The sequence below is a fragment of the Macrotis lagotis genome, chromosome 4, assembly GCF_037893015.1.
Source record: "Macrotis lagotis isolate mMagLag1 chromosome 4, bilby.v1.9.chrom.fasta, whole genome shotgun sequence".
NCBI lineage: Eukaryota > Metazoa > Chordata > Mammalia > Peramelemorphia > Peramelidae > Macrotis > Macrotis lagotis.
In genome coordinates this window covers 222,050,290-222,065,321 of record NC_133661.1, presented here as the reverse complement: position 1 = coordinate 222,065,321, position 15,032 = coordinate 222,050,290, and the positions used below count along the sequence as shown (strand labels likewise).

Here is a 15,032-nt window from a genome sequence, read left to right as displayed (position 1 = left end):
TCTTTGAAATGTGGTCTTTTCAAAATGGCAACAGAAAAAAAAATCTATACACTAAGGAGACTTGTAGTGTCATCTAATGCCCAAATCAAATATTTGATATAACAAAATTTTAGTACAATAAAAGAATTTAAAAACCTAATTGATGTATATATGTGGGACTGTATGTATGTTTTGAAGATTTTCCTAGAAAAATTTTCTGGGCTTTATTACTGGTAAATTAGAAATGTGCAAGGTGGAAAGTCAACGGGGGAGGGGGGCAGCTAGGTAGATCAGTGGATAGAGCACCAATCCTGGAGTCAGGAGGACCTGAGATCAAATCTGACCTCAGACATTAATAATTGCCTAGCTGTAAGTCACTTAACTTCACTGTCTTAAATAAATAAAACTAAAAAAAAAAGTCAACCTGTAATGAAAAGTTTTCTATAGAATCGGCATCAACTGTAAATAGATTTTTGTGTCAAGTATTATCATGATTACAGAAAATGTTACCAAGATTATAGAGACCTAAAATAGGACACTGGAAAAGAATAATTCATATAAACCTTATTTTCTTTAAGGTGGTCAATTCAACTATCACCATGAAAAATGGCAGGCAATGGAATAGTATATAACAATAATTTATTTTATAATACACTTACTTCTACTGTTGATTTAAATAACAAAATACATACTGAGTAGCTGTTCATCCCTTTGTTTTCGTCTTGGCTGCACATAAGTAGCATTAAAGGAATCTGTGATAAGCAATGAAGGTCTGCTTAACATTTCCAGGGAACATCCATTTAAGTGTCTGTAAATAAGAGTTTAATTCTCAACATAAAGATATAGGAGATCTCAATGTGAAAAATGCAACCCAATAAAAAAGTAACAACACAAAGAAAAAACAATTTTAATACCAAATTAATACCAAAATACTTTTATAATGAAGACATAAATGCACTGCTATATATGTGCTCTATTTAAGAAAACCTAGATTTGAAAATCAAGATTAACAAAACTACTAAAAGGGAAGGTAGCTTTTCATACTATAAAGAGGAACCACAAAGCTCCTTTAAGAAGCAAGCATTAAAAACAAAAAAAAACAAAAAAAAAAGAAGCAGCAGCAAGAATTAGGGGTGGCTAGGTGGCTTAGTGGATAGAATGCTGGCCCTGGAGTCAGGAAGACCTGAGTTCAAATCTGACCTCATACACATAGTAATTGCCTAGCTGTGTGACCTTGAGCAAGTCACTTAACCCCATTGCCTTTTAAAAAAAAGTCAACATATAACCATGTTACATGGAGAATATGTGTCAAACACAAGCTCTTAATGCCAGTGTATCCTAAAACATATTAAAATGTTAATTAGGGGAAAAAAGTAATTAGGAAGTAATTAACAAAATAAATAAAAAATGTAATAGAGTACAGAGGTAGTGTTAATATGTTGTTTTCTAATCCCATATGTGGCCCTCAGGGGACCTTATATACTATTTAGGAGCGGTTTTAATTTTTGTTCGACACTACATACTTAAAATAATTTACCATGCCAATTTTCTCTTTTCCCACATCCAAAAAAATTTATTATGAAGTTAAAAGTGGGGGGGGGGGTGGTAAAAAAAATCAACTAATGTGAAAGCCACTTTGAAAAATAAGAAAAACCCTTCTGTGGTTAAGGCTCTTGACATTTAATGCTTTTGAGTTAATCCAAATCAGAGATTTAGACAAAAGAAATGAATCTGGTTTAAATAAGCACTTTAAATTTCCAAAATCACCTTGATGAAAATGCAATCATAAAGCACACTCAATTACATTTCCCCTAATAACTTCTTGTTTTGTTATACATACATCTCCCTCTTGTGGTTGAAGTCAACAGCATAAACAATTTCTTCTTCTCCATCTTTGACTATTTTCCATATTGTTCCTCCTATCATGTGACCAGCTGGCAGAGGTGTGATGGATAAACCATGCCCTTTGCCTGTATCAACAAAAAAATAGTAAATTTTTGTTGACAACATATTAGTGAATATGGGATTATTAGGTGACACAGGTGTCTGCTGGCACAGATCACAACCTTTCTTTAACCTCCCCATTTGGTGACTGGTTCAACATTCAAACTGAGGTTAATAAAACCCCTCAGATAACAAACAGGTCACTAGCAACAATACCCTGTCATGAGGGACTAGTTTTCATCTGAGTATAGCAGAATGTTCTTCTCTAGCTAAAATTTCAGTCATTTACTGAAGGGAAAATGGGAGCAGCAGAGAACCAGAGAAGGGGGAAAAAAACCCTAGAAAGAATGCCTCACAAAATAAATAGTATGTATTTCTATATAACACCAATAAAACCAGGAAGTCTATTCAAAATAATTTCAAAATGTATGAATATCTAGAAGTTAACCTAACAAGACAGACACAAGATTTATTTGGATACAACTACAAAATATACTATAAAGAAATAAAAAGATCTAGGGTTGGGCAATGTGAATTAAAAAAAAGAGACAATTATTACCTAAACATGCATATTTAGAGCTATACCAAATTAACAAAAAGGATACTTTTTTTAGAATTAGATAAAATAGCAACAGAATTTATTTAGAATAACAAAAGATCTAGACAACCAAGAGAAAAAGAAGAAAAAGTATGAATAAAGGGCAAAGTATTTCCAGATCTCAACTGTAGTATAAAGCAGTAACCACAATAACAATTTGATATTTATTTAAAAAAAAAGACTGGGGCAGTTAGGTGGCACAGTGGATAGAGCACCAGCCCTGGATTCAGGAGGACCTGAATTCAAATTGAGCCTCAGATACTTAATGATTAGCTGTGTGACCTTGGGCAAGTCACTTAACCCCATTGCAAAAACAAAACAAAAAATAGATCAATGAAACAGACTTAATTAAACAAGAGACAAAAGCAATTGAGAAAAGTAGTCCAGAGTTTAATCAATTCCAGAACATAACTTATTAAAGGAACGGCTTTGAACTACTGAGAAAAATGTAAAAGAGTTTAGCAGAAATTAAGAGTTAGAACAACATCTTATATCATGCTGTATAAGTTCAAAACATACATGTAAACTGAAAAGAAAAGTTCCATAAAAAACTTAAATGAAACCTTACACATCTTTGCCAACTATGGACACGGGCTAACTCTTAATCAAACAAGAAATGGAAGAGATCGTAAAAGAGAACACATTTTTTTTTCTACTTTGTATTAAAAAAAAATTTGCAAAACTAAAATCAATGAAGATAAGATTTAAGGGAGAAATTGTAGAATGCAAAAACAATTGTATTAAACAATGTCTGAAACACACACACAGTCAAATGTATATAATAGACACAAATATATAACACCAAGAGCCATTTCCCAATACATATAAACAGTTTTTAAAAGAATGAATTGCTATTTGAAAAGCTAGGTTCTTTCTGATTCACTAAATTAAGGAAAAAAAAAAAAGGTAGGGGAAAATCAATCTTGGGAATTATGAAATGAGAGGGGTTGATACTGTTGATAGAACTATTAAGTTTTGGATTCTGGAGTACCAGTCTGGATTTCAGTTTACAATTTGGGGGGGAAAGGAAATTAAATGTCCATATCAGCAATCCTATTACTAGGACTATACTTGAAGGAAATCAAAGACAGACACCAAGGTTTAAAATAATATCAAAAGTCACAACAAGACTCTATAGTAGTGAAGAATTGGAAAGAAAAAAAGTGAGTGCCCATTCATTGCGAAATGGATAAAAAAACCCACTACATAGTAGGCAAATATAATAGAAAATTATAGTGCAGCATGAAAGTATGAAAATAGGGAACTCAGAGAAAGATGAGAAGATGGATATAATTTAATGTAGTAAAATAAGGGAAATCACGAGGACAATTACACCATGACAATGACAATATAAAAGAAAGTTGAGCTCAGCAACTGAAAAAACACAGAGGTCCTAGAGGGTAGATGATGGAAAAAAAAAGTAAGTTCTCCCTCACAGCTGAGAGACAGCACTACCAGGACACACATACTAATAAATCCTCAGATATAAACACATCAGATGTTTCGGCTTAAATATTTTCCTCTGTCATAAGGGAGAGTTAAATCTGGAAGGGCACTGGAAAATGATTGTGAGATAAAAACAAAAAGCATTTAAAAAAAACCTTATTATCTTCTCTCAGACCTCTAAACCAGCCCTCCCCCCACCCTCCCATACCTCATGCCATTGTTACACAATAAAGACTCAGTTTATAACTATCTGACTTCATTAATAAATCTCTAATTTTTTAAATTTTATCATAAGATATGATGTGATCATTTTCTTGGTATTCAGTTTGGGATATTTTAGCCTTTAAACTATTTGGGAGAAGCATTTTCTAGTTCCCAGAGGCAACATAAATTTTAAATTTTAATCTTTTAAGAAGGTATTGCAAAGCTGGGATTTTTTTCCTCTTAATTCCAACAGTTGTTACCTTTCAAATTCACAATCTGAGAGAATTTGAGTTGCTGTATTTTATCAAAAGCTGCATCCACATCATCCAAGGTAAAGAGTGTAAAATCCTCTGTATTATGACGAGACTAAAAGAACAACACAAAGGCAAACAAAGGGTTAGTAAAAAAAAAAAAAAATTGTTAGGGCTAAAAATTTGAAAACAAAACAAAATTTACCTGATAAAGATCATACATGAACATCTGTCCCATTTTATAAACAGGAATGGTTGCATAGATAGCACAATTCAAGCCCAATTTTCCAACAGCATATGGGAGGGCACCAAGATGGAGAGGATCAGGATGAGAGAGCAGTACTGCATCTACCTGGTGAACATGTCTAGAAGAACACAATCAAAATAATTAATTTCTAGCATCTATGGTGAGTAGTAAAGTGTAATGGAAAAAGTAAACTTGCTATAAAGAAATCTGGGTTCAAATCCAAGTTCTGACATTCACTAGCTGAACTCAGCTTTCTAATCTGTAAAACAGGGATAATGCTTACCATAGTTATCTTAGAGAATTGTGGTGAGGAAATCTCTGCAAATTTTAAAGCATTTTAGAAATTTGAGCTAGAAATTATCTTATTCCCAAAGTAGAAATAATAAATAAAAATTAACCAATTGCTTTTCAGCAATCCCAAATCAACATTTTGTGATAGGTTGAAATTAAAAGCAAAAATTGGATTATATGGATGTCAGTAATAATGTTACCTGTTCTCCTTTACCAAATCTATAGCTAAAAACATATTCTAAAATACAATGTTCAGAAATGTTATTTTAAAAAAGGGAAAAACCTGGAGAGTGAAGCTATGTATTTTTCTGCTTAAGATTCATGTGTTTACATGGAGTTTGAACAAAGTTCAAGGACTATTCCCTTTAATTTAGGGGGAAAAAAAGATATCTTACTGTCTGATCTTGTTATCTCTTATATTTTTTGTTTCTTCCTTAAGGACATGATTTTTCTCTCATCACACTCAATTTGGATCAATGTACAACATGGAAACAAAGTAAAGACTGACAAATTGCTTTATGTTGGGGGGAGGGAAGTAAGATTGGAGGAAAAATTGTAAAACTCAAAATCTTTAATAAAAAAATATTCATATGTTCAATATGGAACTTGAGCAGATATTTAGATAATGATGTTACTTCTATTTATCTCTTTGCTATAGACTTCAATTCAATTTTCTGGATGATGATTGACAAATGCAGTAAAACCTCAAATGTAGTAAGATGCTGGGGAGATTGAGGTGTTTTGACTGATTGAGAGTCAAATCAAAAAATACATTTTTTTCTAGCTTCTGTTTGTCAAACATTTTCTAACATGTATTACTGCACTAATAAGCAGTGAAAAGAATGTGGTATTTCTTTGATAGTTCAGAATCCTGTAATACCTTAAAGTTGTCACTTTAAGCACCAATTTTCAGCATAGAATAGTGCAGTTGTTGAAGAAAGAAATGGCAAATCACTCCATTATCTCTGCCAAGAAAAACTTAAATGGGACCACGAAGAGACAAACACAATTGAACAATAAATAAATAATAGGATACTTTGCTAGATGTATCCTGACCCTGGAATACTCCCTTGAAGTTTTTGATTTCTTTCTAAATCTGACATGAACTTCTTTTTTGTTATTTGTCTTTCTCCTAAAAGTAGGATATAGAAAAACTCTGGCAAAAAAACTCTGTGGGGTTTCAACAGGCACACTTTATAAAAGGCAACTAACTAGATGATATAAAATGAAGCTAGTTAACTCTTTAATTACTATATCAAATAAAAATTTAAATCTTATCTATCTGAAAAAGGCATTCAACTAAATTCAAAAAAATTATTAAAATATACAATGGCAACTACTTACTTCCTAAGGGAATCTATAATATCCATTGAAAAGTGCTCATCCCAGCCACAATCCAATAAAAATCGAAACTCATCAACCTGAAGTAGATAGCAAAGTGCAGACTCTTCTTGCACCCCTGAGAGGGTAGTTAGTTTGATGATAGATGTCATTTTTGTGTTCCAAGATCAGCAAACAGAAAGGTTCCTTCAAAATAAAGAAAAATATTATAACAAATTTATCTGATAATGTATTGCAGTTGTTATCAAACTAATAAACATCAAACTAGTAGGCAATCAAATGAGATATATTAAAATTGTGCAAAAGCACGAATGCCAATCATCATCATCATTAGTATCACCATCATCACAATTAAACCACCAAGGATAGATATATAGTTATCTTCTCAAAAGAATCTGAGAAAAGTAGATTTTTGGTCTTTTATTTGATTAAAAACTTAAGACTTTTCTAGTATTTTTATTAACTTTTTCAATACAACCAAAATCTTATGTTTTTAAGTTGTTTTTTTCTAATTTAGACAAAAATAACTGCCTATAAGTTTCTTCACCCAAAAATATAAATACAAAGTGATAAATTATGATTTAATGAGACCTAATGGTTAATCATAACTGCTATTATTCAAAACTTTTTTTATTTCTTTATTTAGGAATCCTTTCAGAACCACTAAGTATAAAAGTGAAAATGGATCTTGAGACCATTTTCCAGCTCCTTTATTTTATAGATGAGGAAACTGAGGAAAAAGCTAAAATGACTTGCCTTAAGTCAGTTAGCAGTCTATCCTATTAAATGACCTTAGTTGTAGTAGATAATCTTCTAATGTTTTTGAAATAACCAAAAGCCATTTGAAGCCTAAACATAAGATTGAATTCAAGCTGGAAAATACCAGCCAAAAAATATGAAATAATTATTAAATAGTGGAGCTAGTTTGTTTTTAATCTGGCTCAAATAATTCCCAAATTCTTTTAGAAGAGTTACTGTAATGGGTAGATTGCTTCCAAAGTGACTTTATTAAAGGATAAAATCATTCTGATAATTTATGATAAATAGATTCTTTAATCAGCTGCATTATTTTATAATCATGCCATTTATAAATTCCTTCAAAAAGGATCATAGAATTCAATGCCAAATGCATTTATAATTATCATGCATAATATTGCATGAGATGCTAAGTTTTCAAAGACAAAACCAAACCAGTATCTGCCCTCAAGAAACTTATATTCTATTAGGAGAAATCATGTACCCTGAAAATTCTTTTGTTTTATTTATTTTATTATCTATTTTTTTCAATTACATGTAAGGATAATTTTTGACATTCATTTTTTGTAAGGTTTTTCTCCCTTCCACCCTAGGATAGAAGTAATCAGATACTGGTTATATACGTACAATTGGAACAGAAAATTATATACAAAGTAATTTATGGGACATAAGTGTACTATTTCAATCCAACTGTCTATCGAATTTTTAATCTCCTTGGTTTTCCTATGCTTTAACATATTAATTACCTACAGCCTACTAAGTAAATGAAGGATTTAACATAAGAAACTTTGCGTTGTTTTAGGATTTGGGTAATCAACAAGTCAACCACAAAAAAAATTAATTCTAAAATAGTTTCTAACAGTTTTGTAGATGATCAAATTCAACAACTACTAAATGCACCTATCTTTGGGTTAAATACTATTATCAGAGCTATATAAAATTGGGGGGGGGGAGTAAAGACAAGACTAATATAAGCAAGGGGCGGCTAGGTGGCGCAGTGGATAAATCACCCGCCCTGGAGTCAGGAGTACCTGGGTTCAAATCCGGTCTCAGACACTTAATAATTACCTAGCTGCGTGGCCTTGGGCAAGCCACTTAACCCCATTGGCCTTGAAAAAAAAAACAAACCCTAAAAAAAAGACTAATAGAATCTAAGCACAAATCAAGATTTCATACAGTTGTAAAATAATCAAGTCACTATCCTCAGAAATCTTCAGTTTCCTATTGTGTCTAGAATAAAATATAAGACTGTCAGCGGAAATCCATTCAACACTTCGGATTCACATGCCCAACAAAGTGGGAGATTAGATATCTTTTTCGAATGTCATGAACTCTAAATACTCCCCAATATAAAAATTATATTCAAGAGGTATAGTGATTGCAGCTATCCCAGGTCAAAACACCAAGAAGTTTAATGAGGTAACAAGTCTATGAATTAATGGTAAAGAAGGCTAATCCCTAACACATCCACTAAACACTGGTCCCTCCATTGGACTGTGGACTGTACAACCTAACTCAGATTGTACAGAGGGAACTGGGCTCCTATGCCAGGGTCTGTTCTGTTTCCCGTAGAAGTTATCTAGGGACTGAAACCTGAGAAAAGAAAATTCCTCAATGTAAGAGAAGACTGAGGAAGCTTTGATGCCCAACCTCCCCCCCAGGTGAATCTGCCCTCAAAAGGGAAAGTGCAAGTATACAATAGGAGAATAAAAGGGGGATTTACTAAAGAACTCAAGAGGAAGAAAATTCAGTTTAAAACCTTAAGCAGGGACAGTTAGGTGGCGTACTAGATAGAGCACCAGCCCTGAAGTCAGGAGGACGTGAGTTCAAATCTGACGTCAGACACTTAAAAAATTACAAAGCTGTGTGACCGTTGGCAAGTCACTTAACCCAACTGCCTCCCCCCCAAAAACCCCTTAAGCACAAGAAGTTATATTAATGAGGAATAGACTAAAACAGAAGGAAATACGACCCTGGGATATCCAAATGAGCTGAAACATCTTTAAATAAATATTTCAATCAAAGGAAATTGAACTAGCATCTGATAGGGCAGAGGTCTCTGTGCATTCTGTAGTTTAGCAGGACAAATTGGTTCAAGAGAGAAATGACAATGATAAAAGCAGCAATTATGGTCTTTACAGCAGAAATAGTTATCAGAACAAAAAATAAAAAACCACCCCAAACCCTAAAATTCTGAGAAACAGAAGATTATACCAATTTTGGCATTGTAGAAAGATAGAAACAACAATATGGGAGAAGAAAAAAGCAATAGTGTTAAAACGTGATCCTAAAAATGTGATCTTCACTGGCTAAAATGACAAAAGAGGAAAATCATCAATATTGAAGGGAAATGTTAGAAACAAAGACACTACTGGCGGAACTAATCCAACCATTCTGGAAAATAATTTGTAACTATGCCCAAAGGGCAATAAAACTGTATAAACCCTTTGATCCAGATGGATCTACTAGGTCTGTATCCCAAAGAGTTCATATCAAAGGGGAAAACACCCACATGTACAAAATATACCTGTAATGGCAAAGAATTGGAAAATGAGGGGATTTTCATCAACTGGAGAATGGCTGAACAAATCATAGTATATGAATGTGATGTACTACTATTTTGTTATGTAAGAAATCATGAACTGGGGCGGCTAGGTGGCACAGAGGATAAAGCACCGGCTCTGGAGTCAGGAGTATCTGGGTTCAAATCCGGTCTCAGACACTTAATAATTACCTAGCTGTGTGGCCTTGGGCAAGCCACTTAACCCCCATTTGCCTTGCAACCCCCCCAAACCCCCCCCCAACAAAAAAGAAAAAGAAATGATGAACTGATGGAGTTCAGAAAAGTCTGGGTGAAAACATGTGTGAACTGATGTTTTATGAAGTGAGTAGAACATTGTAAAAATTAACAGCAATATTGTGAAATGATCAGCAATGAATGACTTAGCTCACCTCAGCAGTTCAGTGATCAAGGGCAATTCTAAAAGACCTGTGATGGAAAATAATAATCATATGCAGAGAAAAAATAATGGAGTCTGAATGCAAACCAAAGTACACTATTTTCACTTTTTAAAACTTGCTTTGTTCTTATTTTTAGTTATGATTATTCTTTCACAACATGACTAATATGGAAATACATTAAACACGATTGTACATATATAACAACAGATTACTGGCTGGCATGGGGAGAAGGGAGGGAAGAGAGGAAGGTAGAAAAATGTTCAACTCAAAAGCTTACAAAAAGATGAATGGTGAAAACTATCTTTGTATGTAATTGAAAAAAATAAAACAACATTCATAGATGTAAAAAAAAAGAATACACACAAAAATGTGACGTCCATACAAGCAAAACATATTGATCTCAAAGAAAATGTACACAAAGACAGTATGAATTTAAGTCTCCCAGAACTAATTAAGAAACCTATCACTATAATGAAAAAAATTAAAATAAGGAAACAAATTACTAAACTTAAGAAAATATATATAACATCTGAACACAGAAAACAAAGTGCTAATAGAAAGCAGGGTGTGGCAGAGGGCAAAGAGTAGAAATGGACCACAAAATCAGTGACTGTGGGGCAATACTTCAAATTTCTCTAATTCCTTCAAGAACTGATACTTCTAAGATTGAAGCACAATAGAAATAAAAAAGAAGGGGAAGGGTTTTACAATTTTTACAAATAGCATGGAAATTGTTAAAAAGGAAAAACTCAAAAGTTACTTTTGAAGGTTTAAGCCCAAAGAACACAAAATAAAGAGGAATAAATAAATGTTAAGGCCCATTAACCAAAGGCCTAAAGAGACAGAAAAGGAAGAGAGTTAGTGAAGAGAATGTAGAAATGAAATCCTTTTTGGAAAAAAAAAAATCAAAAATTGAAAGTGGGAAAGGAGAATTTTACTTGAGAGAGGGGAAAAAAAGTAGGGGAAGAATTAGATAACCAGACTTAAAAAAAAGATGAAAAAAATTAAGTATGATGGACTTGCTCTTCTCAATAATAATTAAAGACAATTCTAAGGGATTTGTGATGAAAAAGGCCATCTATATTCAGACATGGAGTCTGAATTCATACCAACTTACTATTTTCAATTTTTAAAAATTTGGTTTTTTGTTGTTTTCTTCTTTTACAACATGAATAATACAGAAATAATTTTAATATAGTCATATATGTATAACCCATATTAGATTGCTCTCTGTCAAGGGAAGGAGGGAAGAAAGATGTAGAACTCAAAACTTTACCAAAAAAAAAGATTGGTGAAAACTATCTTTGCATGTAGTTGCAAAAAAGTAAAAAAAAAAATTTAAAAAAGGGAATTAAATTTAGGCTAAGGTTAAAGGGTAACAAGAAAGGGCTGGGAGCAGGAATGGATGGATGAAAGGAGGGACTTGAGGGTAACAGAAAGAGAACCTGTGGGCGCTGTCTTAAAGAACAAAGCAAAAATAACAAAAAGAAAAAGAGTCATTTTTAAAGAGAAAGAGGGTATTTTAAAAATCCAATTAAGAAAAACAACATTAGAGACAAATGGAGGAAAATATAAACCTAATTCTCATAACTTTAAAACTGAATGAATAAAATAAATCAATAAAAGTAAAGACTGGATGAGAAAACAAAACCTCACAAATCAACTATTTACAACACCTATATCTAAGACATATATAATAAAAAAAAAGAGGAGCTGGAACAAAATTTACTGTGCCTTAGCTGAGTTTTTTTTAAAAATTCAGAGTTTCCATCATATAAAAAAAGAAAAAAGAAATGGTGTGGAGGTAGCCGGGTAGAGCATTGGCCCTGGAATCAAGAGGACCTGAGTTTAAATTTGGCCTCTGACACTTAATAATTGCCTAGCTGTGTGACCCTGGGCAAGTCACTTAATCTCAATGCCTTAAATAAAATTTTAAAAAGAAAAATAAAAAACTACACTTCACAAAATAAGGCAATCATATTTGCTAAATCATAAACAAGCCCTTATCAAATGATAAACTCATATGCTCCAAATTCTTAATATCTAAATTGATTTTTGTAGTTTACATATTTTTATTTTTTCCTCTTAAAATTACTTAACATTCTTCTATTTTTAAATTGAGTTCCAAATTCTCTCCCTCCCTCCCAAAGAGAAGGCAAGTAAAATGTCTATCATTTGAACATGTGAAATTATACAACATATACTATATAAATTCATAAAGGAAAAAATTAAAATACAGAAATAAAGCAAAATATTTGAACTCTCCACTATTAATTGATATGGTGCAATAGATCCTTGACATAATTCTACTTTTATGCCAGAAATAATAATAAAAAGGAATAAGGGCAGCTAGGCGGCACAGTAAATAGAGCAACAGTCCTGGAGTCAGGAGGTCCTGAGTTCAAATTCGACCTCAGACACTAACTACCTAGCTGTGTGATCTTGGGCAAGTCATTGCCTTGCAAAAGAACAAAAAAAAAATTTTAATTTAAAGATAGGCAAAGAAGTGACCAAACTATTCCCAGGTACTGATATGAAAGCTTACTTTGGTATTGATAATATGAGAATAAATGCATACCTCAATGTATGTGATCAAAGTAGAACAAATAGTTCCCAAAAAGAAGAATTGCAAATTATTAACAAACACATAAAAGAATGAGTCAAATCATTATTAAGGGAAAAGCAAATCAAAACAGAACAATTCTCTAGTTCACCCTACAAATAGGCGAAGATAATAAGAAATAAGAATGCTCAATGTTGGAGAGGTTGTAGAAAGAAAGGCACACTAGTATACTATAGTAGAATCAGCACAACTATTCTGATAAGCAACTTGGAATTATGCAAATAAAGTGGCTAAAATGTTCAATGATATTTGATTCAAAGATACCATCACTGAGCCTCTAAAGTAAGCTATGAATAAAAAATAAGTTCCTATGTATGCTAAAATTTATAGCCAATATTTTTGTAGAAACAAAGCATTGGAACAGAGGAGAGGTCCATTATTTGGGAAATGGCTAAACAAATTATAGGATATGAACATAAACATAATGGAGTATCAGTGTATAAGAAATGACAAATATACAAGGAAAGACATGAAGTGATAAAGAATAAAGCAAGCAATGTCAAAATAATATACACAATGGCTACTTGAGTGTACATAGAAATGGCAAATACACAAAGAAGCATGGAAAGACTTACATGAACTGATAAAAAGTAAGCAAAATCAAAATAATAAAATAATAATGGCTATAACTCTGTAAATAGAAAGAAGCATATAATGGTAACTAAGTGCTATAAAATTACAAAGAACATATCTCCTAAAAAGGCAATGAGAAAAATTATCTTTTCCTCCCTTCTCTCCAACTCCACTACAGAGGAGGGAAATTCATAGATGTGGAACACTGCATATATCTTCAGCCTTTTTTTTGATATCTTGACTGATTTTGTTCTACTTTTCCCCTTTAAAAATTAATTTTTTTTAAAGGAGATGGCTTTTTGAGAGGGAAGGAAAGGAGCAATTTTGGATAAAATTTTGGCTCTGTAAAAATAAAAGATAGCAACAAAAATTCATTTTAAAAAATAAAATAAATCCATCTTCTGATTCCAATTTATCTTACTAAACTTAATTCCTATTATTCTCCTATACACATGGCTATATTAACAGTTAAAATCAATTACTAGCTATTTTTCAAATTTGCATTTCATCTCTACATCCATGCATTTATTTACATAGGTTGCCAGAACCAACTTCTTGGAAAGCATCCCTGTCTTATCCACCCTCTTTTCACTAAACTAGTTCAAAAGTCATCATGGTGTTCATGTTCTTCTTCCTCAATGAACTATAAATTTGTTTCTCTAATTCCATATTATGTCCCCTCAGCATAAGGTAAACCACTTGGGGAGCAGACTATTCAGTCTGGCCTTGGAGCCTCTAGTACCTTGAATTTCTTTTGTTGTTTAGTCATTTTTCATGGTGACTGAATCTTTATGACCCCATTCCAGGTTTTCTTGACAAAGATACTGAAGTGGTTTGCCATTGCTTTTTTCAGCTCATTTTACAAAGGAAAAACTGAGGCAAATAGGTTGCAAGCTTTCTCAATTACAAATATGCCCTGCCTTGAATTTACTACTAAAAAAACTTTAGCCCTTTACATGAAAATCACTTTGATGTATTAGGGAAAGAGCCACATTGGATACGGCTATCTGAAGAACTGGATTACAGCCGGTCCCAGCTCTGTTACTAGCTCTGCAGTCAGCTTACCTCTGTGAACGTTCATTTCCTTCTATGTAAAATGGATACAAAATTTGCTCTTCCCAGGCACAAACCCTTACTGCGAGGAAAAATCAAGTAATTCTTGAAAAAAGAGATTTAATGGTTGCTATTATTAATTATTATTATTTCATCCCCAAACCTAATACTTGTTGCTGGTGATAACGACAAGGGCAGAAATAAGAAAAGAGGGGGCAGAAATATAAATTCTAACATCTAGAAGGTAATGGAAAGAGGGCGGTTGGTTGTCTGCTTACTTCTGACAAGGGCTCTTTACCTTGTTGCACCAGGGATTCTCGTTTCTAAATAATTAAAAGAAATGCTAAATTTCGACTAGATTGGTGAGAAGAAGGCTTCTTCTTCTTCCCCATTCGAGTTCATAGAAATCCATCCACTGCCCAGTGGAGGCCGAGTTAAGAAATACCGATTAGTGGGGGGCCTGGGGGAAACGTGATGGGCAGCAGCCCAAGTTTTTTTCATTTCGTTTGCCCCATGCAATCAGGGTAACAACAGAAGAAAAGTCATCAAGCTGAAACGTTAATTAAATACCAATTGAGAACAAAACCGGCGAAGGCGCGGGAGGTCCCGGGGCACCGGCCTCGCACACTGGGCGGCGCGGAGTCTTAGTCCGGGGTTCTTGCGGAGGCTGGTGGAGGCCGGCTGCGTGCCGGGAGGAGGGGCCGGCTGCGTGCCGGGGGGCGGCTGCGTGCTGGGGGGAGGGGCCGGCTGCGTGCCGGGGGGGCG

The 15,032-nt window shown here is 33.4% G+C and overlaps 1 protein-coding gene across 3 annotated transcripts in view; it reads right to left on the bottom strand.

Annotated features, from left to right (window-relative positions):
- CPSF2 (cleavage and polyadenylation specific factor 2) overlaps nt 1-15,032 on the bottom strand; it is a 34,982-nt gene that overhangs the window by 18,991 nt on the left and 959 nt on the right. For 2 of the 3 annotated variants that reach the window (XM_074235426.1, XM_074235428.1), the window contains exons 2-6: nt 6,305-6,487; nt 4,628-4,787; nt 4,432-4,537; nt 1,820-1,949; nt 672-787 (exon numbers count right to left, since the gene is read on the bottom strand). In XM_074235426.1, the coding sequence (XP_074091527.1) occupies nt 672-787; nt 1,820-1,949; nt 4,432-4,537; nt 4,628-4,787; nt 6,305-6,453 (661 nt within the window). In that variant the 5' untranslated portion in view covers nt 6,454-6,487. Of the gene's footprint in view, nt 1-671; nt 788-1,819; nt 1,950-4,431; nt 4,538-4,627; nt 4,788-6,304; nt 6,488-14,837; nt 14,908-15,032 lie in introns of those variants that run through there. The other variant, XM_074235427.1, reaches the window with a different exon arrangement.